Raw genomic sequence first — 13,953 nt, 5'->3', positions numbered from 1 at the left:
AAGGAAGATTACAAAACGGATATATATATATACGTCCTACATAACTTAATTATAATAATGATAGAATGACATTTTTCTTTTAACTTTCAGCGGTGCGATGACGCATTTGAATGGGTGGAAATCTTCATAGAGACTAAATTGACAGTTTTATGGTACGATTTTTTTGTTCTCTGTTTCCCCCGCAATAACCTTGTTTTACCTCTATTTGCCGCGTTAGTTAAGGACCTTTCACAGCACCTATAAAGTTCCTTCAACCGCATAGCGAAATACCAGGGCCTAAAGGGAACTTCTTCAAATTGTTTTTCTAACCTTTCCAAGGGGTGCATAAACTTTTGATATTGGATCTCCATCGAGTCCCAGGGGCTTCTCTTTATAGGGCATGACCTTCCTGTCACTTTCACTGGTGGCCTATAGTACAACACAAGGTCGGGCAGATAACAGAACACAACACTTCCTCCATTCTCATCAGGAAAACAGGAGACTGAATCCCGAACCTGCTTTTCATTGATTACGATTTTGGACTCTTCGATTTCTGATTCTTTTTGCGCTTTTTTAATGGGAAAGTAAAAAGACTCGAGCCTGAATCTAAGTTTATGTAATAATGACTCTGGGACGGGTGGCAGCAAGGTTACGCCCTCTTTCTTTTTCAACTCCCTGCTGTGGTTTCCCGTTTCAGTCGTAACAGATCGCTTAAAGATCTTTCCCAGGAATCTTACAAACCTTCTATGGGGATTAGAGTCCTGCTTGAACCTCGAATCCTGGAAGAGACACTTTATGCTGACCTTTTCAAGAGATTTATTAGGATCACCTTCAACGCATGCCATTTTTTTCTCAACCACGTTTGCTTTCAGATAGCTATAAGAGAAAAAGAAAAAAACTAGGCTCCAAAAGAACTTAAATTGATTTCAATTGCGAAGAAGAAATAGGACCTAGTGAAAATACAGCCAGAGCTTGGTCAGAGTTCTACAGTTGCAAAAAGGTCGAACACCTGATACCACAAATGTCAGTAATTAATTGAACTGGTACGATCATCACCCGGCCTATTCGCAAAGGCGAAAAAACAAATCATAAGGCAAAAACGTACATCGCTATCGAATACCTCAAAACTGCAAATAAAACTTTAAATTATGCTTGTTATATATAAAGCCATTTATATATTTATGTGTTTTAGAGAAGATTATGGAAAACTTAGAATGCGATCATATCTTTTCAATGACGATGGATGAAGCACCACCGCCACCATTACAGATGGCAGCAACACCGATCTTACCTCCTTCTTGTTGTAGAATGGATAGCAGAGTAACGACCACTCTGGCACCAGAGCAACCCAATGGATGCCCTAAGGCAACAGCACCACCGTATACATTAACCTTCGATGGATCTAGCTTCAAGATCTTAGTGTTGACCAGGCCGACCACGGAAAAGGCTTCGTTAAACTCAAAGTAGTCTACGGAGCTGATATCTTCGATACCAGCATGTTTCAAAGCCTTTGGAACAGCAAGAGATGGAGCCCATGTGAAATCAGCCGGTTGGTGAGCAGCTTCACCCCAACCCTTGATAATAGCTAGAGGTTTCAAATTCTTTTCCTTTAAGATCTTTTCAGACACCAAAATGACAGCTGCGGCACCATCGTTGATTGGAGAAGCGTTGGCAGCAGTGACGGTACCATTCTCTCTCTGGAAAACAGTTCTTGCCGATTTCAATTTTTCAACGTGCAGTCTAGCTGGCTCTTCATCATTTGCCACTTGAGTATCTGGCTTTCCTCTGAATCCTTTGATTGTAACTGGTACAATTTCCCTGTCAAATTTCCCTTCCTTTTGAGATTTTTGAGATTTTTGGTAGGATTCAATGGCAAAGTTGTCCTGTTGTTCTCTGGTAATATCCCAATCACGAGCACACTTTTCTGCATGAACACCCATGGCTAAGCCATCGTACGCATCGTTGAGCCCGTCTCTTTCGACACCGTCAATGAGAACAGTCTGACCAAACTTAGCTCCCCCACGGGCCGCTGGCATGTAGTATGGAGCGTTGGTCATGGATTCGCAGCCACCGGCCACGACTACATCAGCATTGCCACACTTGATGGATTGAGCACCCAAAATGATAGCTTTCATGGCGGATGCACAAACTTTGTTAACCGTACTAGCGACGATATGGTTTCCCAAACCAGCGGTCAAAGCGACTTGTCTAGCTGGGGCCTGTCCCAAATTAGCAGAAAGGACGTTACCGAAGATGATTTCATCGAAGTCTTTGGAGGCATCCAATTCTGGAACCTTGGCTAGGGCACCTTTCAAAGCAGCAGCACCCAATTCCACAGCTGTCTTGGAAGATAAAGAACCTTGGAATGAACCAATTGGGGTTCTGGCGGTCGATACAATGTAAACGTTTTGAGACATTTTGAGTTCGTCTATTCTGTGCAAATATATATGATACGGCGCGTGTGCTAGGGAAGTTTAATCAGCGAAAACGGAAAACAAAGAGACCGATTAACACCTTCAATGCAGACACTATCTTCCTCTTTTATATACTTGACTGCCCTTTGCTCAACGGTAACCTATCAACCTGGCCACGAACATGTGGTGGGCTAGTAGCACCGCACTCTCCAGCGAAAAAACCGGCTTGAGCGGTAAACGACAGGCACCTCGTTATAAGCGATGTACACATTGGGAAACGATAAACCCGACCAGGCCCAACAATGACACTATGCCAAGGCTGTATTGTGTTGGTGATTAAGGCGGTGTAGGTATTTATATTTACAGGGTATATCGTATTTATGTATGGGATCTTCTTTTCGAAGAAGGAAAGTGGCCTTTTGTCGGGGCAAATGGCTTGCGTGCGTAGGGGTTCTTCTTCAAACGATCAAGTTTTTCGAAGATAATCATTTCGCAGAAATATTTCATGTCCCTGGCAGATTCCATGTCAATGAAGTAGTTTGGGTATCTGTTACTCAACCAGAAATATAGTGTGATGATGTTGTACAATGACTCGTAAACTTCCAGCGAATAACTTTCGTTGGGTATACAATTGTAGTTCAGCAGGTTGAAAGGCAATTGGTACGACAATAGACCTCTTGTGTGCCTCTTCGCTATTGTTTCACAGAATTTCGTAAACGCATTTGTGACCATAGGCATATCCTTAACGGGAGCGTTGCTTAGCTTCAGTTTGTCGAGAAATGGAATATCCTCCATTTGCTCGAATAATCCAATGATTTTCACCTTGTTCTTCAAATCAGATAGGGTGAACAACTTGTCAGAGCTTTTTTCCAGCTCATCTGAAATAGTTTGCAACAAGGCGCTAGCCGGCGTACCTGGTGGGAATTGAGTCATTAAGTGAGCACATATTTCATCTGTAGGCCACGTAACGGCAGTTTTCAAATATTCGACTGGTGACTCTATAGCTTTTCTTACACTTTTCAGGACTTTCGATTCGAAACTGGTAATAAAACCTTGAGGAATGTCGTCACTGGTGGATCTAGACTTGAATCTTCCCGCACGACCACCTATTTGTTTGATTTGGGAGGAGGTCATTTCCATTAGTTCCTCACCATTATATTTCATATTCGTGGTGAACACAACTCTGTCAATAGATAGATTTAGCCCCATACCGATAGCATCTGATGCTACCATTACATCATATTCTCCTTTGTTAAATAGGGAAGCTTGTTGAACACGCGTTTCTGGTGGTAGAGAACCATATATTACAGCTACTTTCAAACTGGTATCCTTCTCAATTTTTAGCTTGAGATCCAAGATTTTCTTCTTCGAAAATGCAACCACACAGTCTCCTTTACGTAAACCTTTGATACCATCTACCACGGGTTTGTCTTCAACGGTTAATTTTCCTAATCTCTCATATTCGTTAATTGTCAGTTTATCGCCGGTCATTTTAACGATGCTTTTGACCAAAGGCAGAACGCTCTTTTCACCACAAAGATGAACCTCCTTGGAGACTACACCCAACAGTGCGTTTGTCCAAGCCCAACCACGATCCACATCAGACATCATCTGAATCTCATCAAGAACAACAACATCAAATTTTTGGTTTATTGGCACCATCTCTACCGTGCCTGAGGTAAGCCCCGCCGGATTTCCCTTATCGTCTAAATCGCGAATAACTTCCTCGCCAGTCAACAAATTACATCTGACTTTTTCATTTTGAAATCTATCATATACTTCTCTCGCTAATAATCTTAATGGTCCTGCATAGTATCCGCGGTCCACGGATTTTAGTTTCCGTAGTGCTCTATAGGTTTTACCGGAATTTGTAGGTCCAATATGCATGATTATATGCCTTCTAATCTTTCTTGCCTCTGAGAACCATTCCGCCGGATTTGTTATATCAACATTGTGGGCGCCATCTGTATCATTTGCATTCATCATCATGGGTAATATATTCTGTTCATACGTATGGTCGAAAGTTTGTTGCAAAATGTGAATAAATTTATCCAAAGTGCTAATATCGTTGCTCTGGCCATTTTTCAGGATTGCTTTCCAAATGGAGTTGTTGATTTTATTGCAATTTATCAGCAATGGGACTAAGTTATTTGGGGAGGAAGGATGTATAATTTCACTTATCGGAGGTACGTAAGTTTGAGATTGCTGCCTCGGATCTTTTAGTTGTTGATATATAGAATCTCTTAACTTCAACCAAGCAAGATTCTTTATCGGTACTTGTTTGGCGTCCAAGGATGATAATTTTTCGTTATAGATGAATTGCATCGCTTTGTCAAGATTATCTTTGAAACAGGAATCCTGCAGATAAACATTGTCGCTTTCACCTCGATTGATATTGAATTGGAATATGTCTAGTTTTGTCCGCTCACTTTCAGGCAAATGGAGGAATTTGGGCCCTCTGACAATCCAATTTTTGTCATGGAATAGATCTATATCATGGGTTCCGTGATGGTAATGTGCTTTCTTAACGAATACTAACAATCGGAATGATCGGAGTGAAGAAGCACTCACTTTGAATTTAGCAAGATGCATACTGAGGTTATTGCTTCCTCAAAAATCTCTTATTTTCACGGCAAAGTCTGTTTATTTGAAGGTGCTAGATTATAGCATTTTGACTTCTTCATAATCTAACGCATCGGGCGAAGAAATCATGAACATAATTTATAGTGTAACCAGCTATTTTATGAGTGAAAACCAAAAAAAAAAAAGTTTATATTGCCCTATACGTACACACGATATCTGGTTAGTCTATAAATGAACGTACATACAATTAATAAGTAGGCATCCGTATTTAATGGTTTCTTGGATTTCTTTTCAATAGAGTCATTGTGTTTTGAATCCAACCTTCAGCTCCTCCATCTTCCCAAATCATATCATACACTGCTTGGGTTGGAAAATGCTTCGAGTTCTCGTTTTCCACGCCTATGATAGCAGCATTTCTAGTGCTTGGTATTCTTAACATCTCTTTCTCTACCTTCCAACCTACACGAGAGGAGATATATTCAACGTGGTCCACTAAACCAGAATAAGCGCTTTTGCTATTATTCTGGTTCTTGACTTCATTCGACCTCGATGAACGCTTCCTCACATTAAAGCGGATCCTTTGGCCAGAGAAGTTATGAGAGCAACAAGGTATAACCATATATGGATGACCCAGCAATGGAATCCAGCAAGTCAACTCATCAGAATGGTTACCTATGATGAAGGTATTCGGAGGAAACTCTGCGGTGTTAACCTGCGGAGACTTTAGTAGGTCTTCGCTTGAATACACAACCGTTGCCGGGGCAATTACCTCGTGTGTGACCTTTACTGGGAAAAATCTTCCATTGTGTTCTAAATGGGGTACTTGCCTTTTCAAAGCAGGATGAGGCCTCAAAAGAATAGAGGGTATTATAACTTGCTCCTTTAACGATGATTGAACTCGGGATGGGTAAATAGACCAAGATTTACGTTTTCTTGCATCTATACCTAGTCCTTTTATATTTTCACTTAGCAAAATGTAACAAAGAGCACCATTACCACATCCCAAATCTCTAAACTGCATCTTGGAACGGAAATCTGAACCGTACACTTTGATCCATAATTCAATCAAGAAAGCGGCAATAGCTATATCTTCAAATACGTGTTTTTTTGGGTCGGTGGATTCCGCCCAATTTTCCACCAAAAACTTGGAGTATTTTTTCTTCAGCACAATATAAGTATTTTGGAAATTGACTTTATTTACCACTTGATCGTGGTTGACTTTTTTCTCATAGCCCTGCATGACACCCTTTGAGTGTTTATTAGCAGTTTTCAATAGCCTGTAAGCGGTTCTTACAACACGCTCGGATTCATCCGTAAAGGTAATGTCATCCTCGGGAAAGCGGATATAATGTACAGAAAGAATCGATTGATGTAGCAAAATGCCTACACTTTGTGTTCTTGGGATATAAAAGGGACAATCACTTTCAGAGTTGATGTGTGGCGTATATATGATCAACGAGGTTTCCTGAAAAGCGGGGTCCTTACTGTTCAGGATTAAACACGTTTGGTTTATAATAGCATCCTTATAGAAATTTCTTGGAATAATCCTTCTCACAAATTCATGAACGGGCGACAATTTTAGGTCTTCAGAGGTTTCGCATGCCCTTATGTTTAAATCTTCAATGTTTATCTTTTTGACATCCTCCTCATCGCTGCCATTGCTGTTTTCAATTTCAAACTTTTTCAATACGGCTTCATCAAAATTCAGTTCAGGTCCAGCTTCTGAAGCATGGTTGATTTCTTTCAAAATATCGGCTCTTAATATAACGGTGGAGTTGATATTTGGTTCCCTAATGACGTTCATCATTGCTTGCTCAAAATGGGATTTGGCGAATGTCACTTTCCCATCTGTCTGGTAAAGACTTAACCATTGAGGTCCCAAAATACTTTTATCATTTACAATAAACTTGAAGCGGTCCTTATGTTGATTTTGGTTGCTTTTTGAAGTTTGTGCGCTACCATCGTCAGTCATCTTCAGAAAAAGAAAAAATGTTACAGGATAGCGATGTAGCCTGATCAAATGTGTCCTTTATCTTGAGTGGTAAAAATTGCATTGTATCTGATTCACTTCAGAGAAATAATGTCATCGGAATTTTTCAAGTTCCAGAAAAATGAAATTTTTAATATGGAGGACAAAAAGGTGAAGAAAGAGTGCACTGTCAAAATCAAAATAACAAGAAAGAAATGCAAGGACGCGAAAACGATTAATTGAGGCCCACCAACATCTGCCCAATGGACAGGTGACAAAGAGAAGATAGCCTGGACTGAATAAAATGTAACTTGCGTCCATTCAAGATGTATACTTGGGGGTGTAGGTATGTGAGTACTTCATTTTCTATATAAATCACCATATACGTAGATTTGCAGACCCGTATCCCTCTGGTTGAAAGATAACAAAGAGGAATACAATCTTAATATGTAGCGTTTGTCTGTTAATTAGAACCTCAAGAGCAGTAGACAGGCAAAGTTTAGCAATCTCGATGTCATCTTCTTCACAGTATGTAATTTTTGAGCAGCTTTGATTGGAAATTAAGGAGTAGGAAATCATCAGTACTAACATGTATGCGAAAAACAAACAAACTCGAGCTATAAGAATAGATTTAAGCAGTTAGAAAAGCTTGGTAACGGTACGTATGCTACGGTGTACAAGGGGTTGAACAAGACCACGGGGGTGTACGTTGCGCTGAAAGAGGTAAAATTGGACTCGGAGGAGGGTACACCTTCTACAGCCATTCGTGAAATTTCCCTGATGAAAGAATTGAAGCATGAAAACATCGTTAGACTTTATGATGTTATCCACACAGAGAACAAGTTGACCTTGGTTTTTGAATTCATGGACAATGATTTGAAAAAATACATGGATTCCCGCACCGTAGGTAATACGCCACGAGGGCTTGAATTAAACTTGGTCAAATACTTCCAGTGGCAATTGCTGCAAGGACTAGCATTCTGCCACGAAAGCAAGATCCTACACCGGGATTTGAAGCCTCAAAACCTGTTAATCAACAAGAAGGGACAACTAAAACTGGGAGATTTCGGTCTTGCCCGTGCGTTTGGTATCCCGGTAAACACGTTTTCTAGCGAAGTCGTCACATTGTGGTACCGTGCTCCGGACGTGCTAATGGGATCCAGGACGTACTCCACATCAATCGACATATGGTCTTGTGGGTGTATCCTTGCGGAAATGATAACGGGTAAGCCGCTGTTCCCAGGCACCAATGACGAAGAGCAACTGAAATTGATCTTCGACATAATGGGCACTCCCAACGAGTCCCTGTGGCCTGGCGTAACAAAGTTGCCCAAATACAACCCCAACATCCAGCAACGAACACCAAGAGATCTACGCCAAGTGTTGCAACCTCACACCAAGGAACCGCTAGACGGGAACCTCATGGACTTCCTACATGGGCTGCTACAGCTGAATCCGGACATGAGGTTGAGCGCTAAGCAAGCTTTGCATCATCCTTGGTTCGCAGAGTACTACCACCACACCCCATAATGCCGTCCTTCCGCTACATTTATTACCTATGTGTAAATATATATATAAGATAATCATCATCCATAAAACACACTACACTACACTACACTGCGCCACTGCTATCTGGTAGACTGTATGGCCTTGGCTTACTTGCAACTGTTATTCCCGTGGAAGCGACCCGCTTTATTCCCGGAACGGGAAAACGTGAAAAATTTTTATTCTCATTCGTTTATGCCGAGTGAAAAAAAAAAAGGAAACTGGAAAATCTCTCGAACAACGAATGTTGGTCCATTCAGTCCATTCAAGGTTGTTTTCGGTCTTCGTGTTGTGTCAAGTGGGAAAGCAGACGTGCACGCATACGCAAGCAGGAACGCAAAGTTGCTCCTTTCCGTTGGCGCTCGTTGTTTGTTTATTCTTGTTTCTTTGAACCTATTTGTTTGTTTATTTTAAAACGGCAAATAAGTAAAAGAAAGAACACTTTTGGTCTTGGCCTTCTTGCTCGTAGCCCACTCAGCTATTTTTGGTACTTGATCGGAACATAGCAAGCAAGATCAAGAGTAAAACAGAAAGGGAAGACACATACGTACCAGTTCGTTTCCCTGTTTCTCTTTTTTTCTATTCGCATTATTCACAACTATAACGGCGTGAAGCTTACCACGGTTATTTACATCCATTCGCTTTGCCTTCCCTCGCACACGTTCCAGTTATGTCATCTTCGTCACTTCGAGTATTGACTGTTGGGAACAACCCGAATATCTTGTTCTACACCTCAAGATTCCAGCTGGCCAAGAATATTGAGCTTTATCACGTTAACGATTCGAAGTCATGTCAATTTGAGATTGAAAGTGAATGCTATGGCAAGGACCGGTTTGAACTGGAAAATCATTTTACTTCTATTGAACACTTGAGCGAGGCTTTAAGTTCTAAACCCGGTGAACCCGTTTTTGATATAATCATAATGAGTGCTCCCTCTTTGCAGGAACTCTCCTCGTTGTCATCCAAATTGGCCTCTATAATCGATTCGAACACCAAGATTCTCTTGGAAAGCAGTGGGTTCATTCAATTGGAACCGTTTGTTAAGTTATCAATGGATTCTCCGCATATAAGCGTCTTCAGTATTTTAACTGACTTGGATGTTCGTCAAATTGGTCCAAACCAATTCAGACAGTTTCCTGGTACTATAAACGAAAACACAATTTACCTGGGTGAAAGTAAGTCTAATACTGAAAAATACTCCGCCAGCGTTACAACACTATTGACCACTTTTGAGAAACTATTCGCTAAACTGTTTTCCAACATAAAAATCGATTTGTGTAACTTTTCTTCGATTGAATTCCTATCACAACAATGGAAACTGGCCATATCCCGGATTTGTTTCGATCCGTTGTTAATCATGTTTGAACAGGAAAACCCGAGTGACTTAGACCAGCAGATCATTGCTAAGCCTTTAATCTCCGGGTTGGTCACTGAAATCATTACCGTGGCTAAGACTATGGGTGCTAGGTTAAATAGTAATTATGATAATGAAAACGGCCTTTTATCTTTGTGGAAGAATTCATATCAATCAACAAATAATCCGCCTGCATTGGTTTACCATTTCATTCATCAAACAACGCCATTGAATATCGATATCCTGCTGTTACAAACTATCCTATTGGCTGATGATTTTGGTATCAAGACTCCGTACTTAGAATTCTTATATTCCGTCTTGTCCCAATTTGAAAGATTAAATAACGGTGTCTCTAAGTTGTTTATCAGATCAAATGAAAAAACACAAATTCTGCAAAGTTTGCAAAAATCGCAAAAGCATGAAACTGCTTTACAGAATCAGATCTCCATTTTAGAAGGCCAAATTGATAAATTAAGACAAGAATTAGTCATACAAGCCAAACAACATGAACTGGAAACCAACGATGCAAAAGAGAAGTACCAAGTTGCTTTTAAAACTCAAGCCGAAGCTCCAGCATCAACTGAAGTGGTTACTCCAACCGAAGCGACAAACCAACCAAATATTAACGAATATAAGGCAACAGGAACTCCGAATTTGAGAGATATCGAAGATATGGCATTATATAGTGTCAACTATGGCGACTCTCCGTTGAAATCCCCACCAACTGCTGTGAGCTTGCAACCACAGATCAATTCGCCACTATCTTTTCACTCACAGACCTTTGAGGAGGACAATGGCTCCAATGACAAATTGCTGCAAGAGCGTGAGCTGCAACTCCGTAAAAAAGAATTGGAGCTACAAGAACGTGAATTGGAGTACCAGAAAAGGGCATTGCAACAACAAAGGTTCAATAACAGTAGCAGCAATTCTATTCCAAGAAAGCCTTCCTTCCCTCAATTACAACAATCCGCAAATATCCGCTCCAGTAGTAGAGGGATGCACGGCACTAATGGGTCTATACCCCAACCTGCATCCGCCGGGCACTTTGTAGACCCAATATCAGCAGCAGGTATGGCTACACATGATGCCCAACAACCTTCTGCCATACCTTTGCAACAGCAAGTGCAACCAGTGCAAGTACAACCTTACCACTCACACTCTATCAAACCCACAAGTAGGAAGAATAGAAATAGTAATATGCCCAATATTGGTAATCCTTCCAGTATAAACATGAGCGATTTTGGCAGACCACCAAACAGTTCAAGTCAAACTCGTTTGAGTTCAATGCCCAACCATAGTATTGTAAACCAAAATAGATTGAGATCACAACAATCCAAAAACAAACTTAATACGCCACACGCCGCCAAACCAAACAATACCTACAACCAACCCCCTGCTCCCAATAACCACGTTCCCGCACAAAGGCAGTTTAGCTCGAGTACCATGATAGAAATCACAAATAATACTAACAAGGTTAATAATAGCAATAGCAACCCAGATATTTCTACCAACTCAGTGGTTCACAATGCAATGCAATTTACAGGCCCAAACAACAACTCAAGCAGTACTATGGATATAAATGATCCTAGAAACTTCGTAGCTCCTCCCACGGGCTCTGTCTCAGCCCCGAGTACTCCAACTTTATCTTCATCAAGCCTAATGGCAGATGTGGCTTCGCCTGGTACAGATATTGCTGATGATGAGGAAAAGTCTCACGGTAAGAAGAAAAGGTTTGGCTTATTCAAAAAGAAAAATAAATCAAAAAGATAATATTCTTCGACAGCTTAATGAACACGCATGTAAACGTTTTGTAAATGTTTTTGTTTTCTTTTGTCTTTGTATCTGCTAAATCTTTTTTTTTCTATTATTTATTATCCTGAGTTGTTTTTTTTTTTGCTATAGGGTTGAATTGTCACTAGTTCTGTTCTATTTATGATTTTTGGTTTTTACTCTGTTTTTGGTTGGTTTTGAAATGTTATTCAGCAAAACCTTTATTACTCATTATCAATATTTTCTGTTCGCAGGTTTGAAAAAGATGATTTCAGCTATTTTGTGTTTTCTTTTCCTTGTATCATAAATTTTTACACATATTTATTTACTATGCACTTTTCTTTCTGTATGTACTTCTAATTTGATAAATCATGATTACTTAACCTGCACCGTGTGCCTTAATATGACATGAAGAACGACTTTAAAGGCTGTACCGCACGATACCATTCAACATCCATGTAGACCGACTTATTGATGGCTATAAATCTGGACATGTACATGCATTTCAAAACTGTAAGAAACACGGCGTCACTGATATACTGAAATACTGCGAAATCCATATTTTCAGAAAGGTCCGTCCCGTGATTCTGTCACGCCCAGATAGTTAAGCGAAATACAAATACAAATTTGTGACGCGGAGAGAAATTATGGAACAGTTACGTGTGTTTTAAGCAAAATACCCAGAGATAGAGATCAGATTCCACAAAGAATCCGCCATGAAAAAATTGATTTATAAAGTTTTGATAAGTTTTTATAAACATGTCGGTTTAGGGAAAAAATTCCATCCAAGTTATGATACAGTGTTAATTATCGGTGGCTCCTCAAACAAATTAGGAATCGAGCTCTGTAAAACCCTTACTGAAGAGTATCACACAAGAGTTATAAATGTTGATATTATAGATAATCCTATATCAAGGAGTAATACCAAACTGTACACTTTTATTCCGTGCAAAGATTTCAGTGATATCGAGTGCCTTGAAGAATCCATGCTTAACCTGCAACAGTTGGATATATACCCTACAGTGCTCATCAACAACATGCAAGAGGGAATAGAATCTACTCTTATCAAGGAAGACCAATTTTTAAAACTTAATGAAGAATCATTATGTGATTTCGAAAAAATTGTGAGATATAACTTACAAAGCGTAATATTAATAACCAAATTCTGTATAAGTAGTCTTTTTCCAAGAGAACAGATTGGGGTCCCAAAAAAACCCAAAAGATTTTACATTGTCAACATATCAACGGTATTGACATTAAAACCGTCAAAATCAGGCACACATTTCATTACCTCTAAATGTGGTATAAACTCCTTCCACGATGGAATATCCTCTGAGCTTAACTTGAAGGATAGTCATTTAAATGTTAAAACGCTACTCGCATATTTACCGAACTTTAAAAGCGAAGAACATTGGGAAAAGCTTTCTCCGACCATTTCAAAACGACTTCTACACTGTCTAATTGAGGGAAGGTATGGTGATACCATCCTCGAAAGCAGGAAGTCAATTGGCGACATTCTTTTGGTGGCTGATTTCAGAAACCAATTTACTTAGAATTGTTTACCCAAAACTGAAAATGGATTAACCACCACTAGTAATACTACAAAAAAGAACATATACTTATGTAAGATATTCTCAAAGAAGACAATATCACTACTAATTCTCATGTTGGTGAATAGTTCAATATTCTAAAAAATTTTTCTAAGTGAATCCAGCGTAGGGGGATTCTCCTTCGTGACAAAAAGAATCAATAATACCTAATACAGATGGTAATTCTAGTACAGGCACATTGAACCATTCAGTATGCCTTTTCTTGCCACTCGGGTCACACCCATAACAATAGACTAATCCTTTTCCATATTTCTTCCATAAGAATCTGTGAATGGCATTTTCGATATCTGGCAACCTTATCGAACCCTTTCCGTCAATGAAATACCCACCGTCTTTATAAGTGTAAAGTTTTGATACTTTATGTTCCAGGAAAGGGGGCTTGGGTAAATGATTCTTATCTTTGATGAAAAGTTTTTCCATTTTTTTTTGTAAGTTTGATAAAGAAATAGATAATACCTTATTCGATCTAGTATTTTTATTCGTACTTTTCAATTTTAATTGATACAGTTTATTAACTTTTTCTGGCGTCAGGTTTATGATTGGGTGCTTACACGTATTTTGCCACTCTAAGAGCCTTAAATCCACCGTTTCTCGTCTGGTCATACCTATCTTGCATAGAATAAAGTCATCATTTCCCCATTGTTTCTTTTTCTGACCATTAGCCAGAATTATTGATTCATCTATAAATAACCATTTCAGTTCTCGTTTCTTTTCAGATATGTAAGATTC

The 13,953-nt window shown here is 39.6% G+C and overlaps 8 protein-coding genes across 8 annotated transcripts; 3 read left to right on the top strand and 5 right to left on the bottom strand.

The window, feature by feature from the left end:
• Positions 1–86: 86 nt before the first annotated feature.
• Positions 87–824, bottom strand: SMA1 (Sma1p; the record flags this gene model as incomplete). The annotated part of the gene is made up of 1 exon (XM_056231827.1): positions 87–824. The coding sequence occupies one exon, from the start codon at positions 822–824 to the stop codon at positions 87–89; it is 738 nt and encodes a 245-aa protein (XP_056085606.1).
• Positions 825–1,199: 375 nt separating this feature from the next.
• ERG10 (acetyl-CoA C-acetyltransferase) lies at positions 1,200–2,396 on the bottom strand (the record flags this gene model as incomplete). Its single annotated transcript, XM_056231824.1, has 1 exon — positions 1,200–2,396. The coding sequence occupies one exon, from the start codon at positions 2,394–2,396 to the stop codon at positions 1,200–1,202; it is 1,197 nt and encodes a 398-aa protein (XP_056085605.1).
• Positions 2,397–2,771: 375 nt separating this feature from the next.
• Positions 2,772–4,985, bottom strand: SUV3 (ATP-dependent RNA helicase SUV3; the record flags this gene model as incomplete). Its single annotated transcript, XM_056231823.1, has 1 exon — positions 2,772–4,985. The coding sequence occupies one exon, from the start codon at positions 4,983–4,985 to the stop codon at positions 2,772–2,774; it is 2,214 nt and encodes a 737-aa protein (XP_056085604.1).
• A 259-nt stretch (positions 4,986–5,244) lies between these two features.
• TRM44 (tRNA (uracil) methyltransferase) lies at positions 5,245–6,948 on the bottom strand (the record flags this gene model as incomplete). The annotated part of the gene is made up of 1 exon (XM_056231822.1): positions 5,245–6,948. One exon carries the CDS (start codon positions 6,946–6,948, stop codon positions 5,245–5,247), a length of 1,704 nt encoding a protein of 567 aa, XP_056085603.1.
• Positions 6,949–7,456: 508 nt separating this feature from the next.
• Positions 7,457–8,475, top strand: PHO85 (cyclin-dependent serine/threonine-protein kinase PHO85; the record flags this gene model as incomplete). The annotated part of the gene is made up of 2 exons (XM_056231821.1): positions 7,457–7,473; positions 7,575–8,475. The coding sequence occupies 2 exons, from the start codon at positions 7,457–7,459 to the stop codon at positions 8,473–8,475; spliced, it is 918 nt and encodes a 305-aa protein (XP_056085602.1).
• Positions 8,476–9,160: 685 nt separating this feature from the next.
• SVL3 (Svl3p) lies at positions 9,161–11,614 on the top strand (the record flags this gene model as incomplete). The annotated part of the gene is made up of 1 exon (XM_056231820.1): positions 9,161–11,614. One exon carries the CDS (start codon positions 9,161–9,163, stop codon positions 11,612–11,614), a length of 2,454 nt encoding a protein of 817 aa, XP_056085601.1.
• A 716-nt stretch (positions 11,615–12,330) lies between these two features.
• Positions 12,331–13,167, top strand: SRL4 (Srl4p; the record flags this gene model as incomplete). The annotated part of the gene is made up of 1 exon (XM_056231819.1): positions 12,331–13,167. The coding sequence occupies one exon, from the start codon at positions 12,331–12,333 to the stop codon at positions 13,165–13,167; it is 837 nt and encodes a 278-aa protein (XP_056085600.1).
• A 147-nt stretch (positions 13,168–13,314) lies between these two features.
• On the bottom strand, positions 13,315–13,827 carry SKDI16G2340 (uncharacterized protein; the record flags this gene model as incomplete). The annotated part of the gene is made up of 1 exon (XM_056231818.1): positions 13,315–13,827. The coding sequence occupies one exon, from the start codon at positions 13,825–13,827 to the stop codon at positions 13,315–13,317; it is 513 nt and encodes a 170-aa protein (XP_056085599.1).
• Between the last annotated feature and the right edge of the window lie 126 nt (positions 13,828–13,953).

The sequence above is a fragment of the Saccharomyces kudriavzevii genome (genome assembly GCF_947243775.1).
Source record: "Saccharomyces kudriavzevii IFO 1802 strain IFO1802 genome assembly, chromosome: 16".
NCBI classification, from domain to species: domain Eukaryota; kingdom Fungi; phylum Ascomycota; class Saccharomycetes; order Saccharomycetales; family Saccharomycetaceae; genus Saccharomyces; species Saccharomyces kudriavzevii.
The sequence above is the reverse complement of the archived record's forward strand: the minus strand, read 5'-3'. Positions and strand labels throughout refer to the sequence as shown.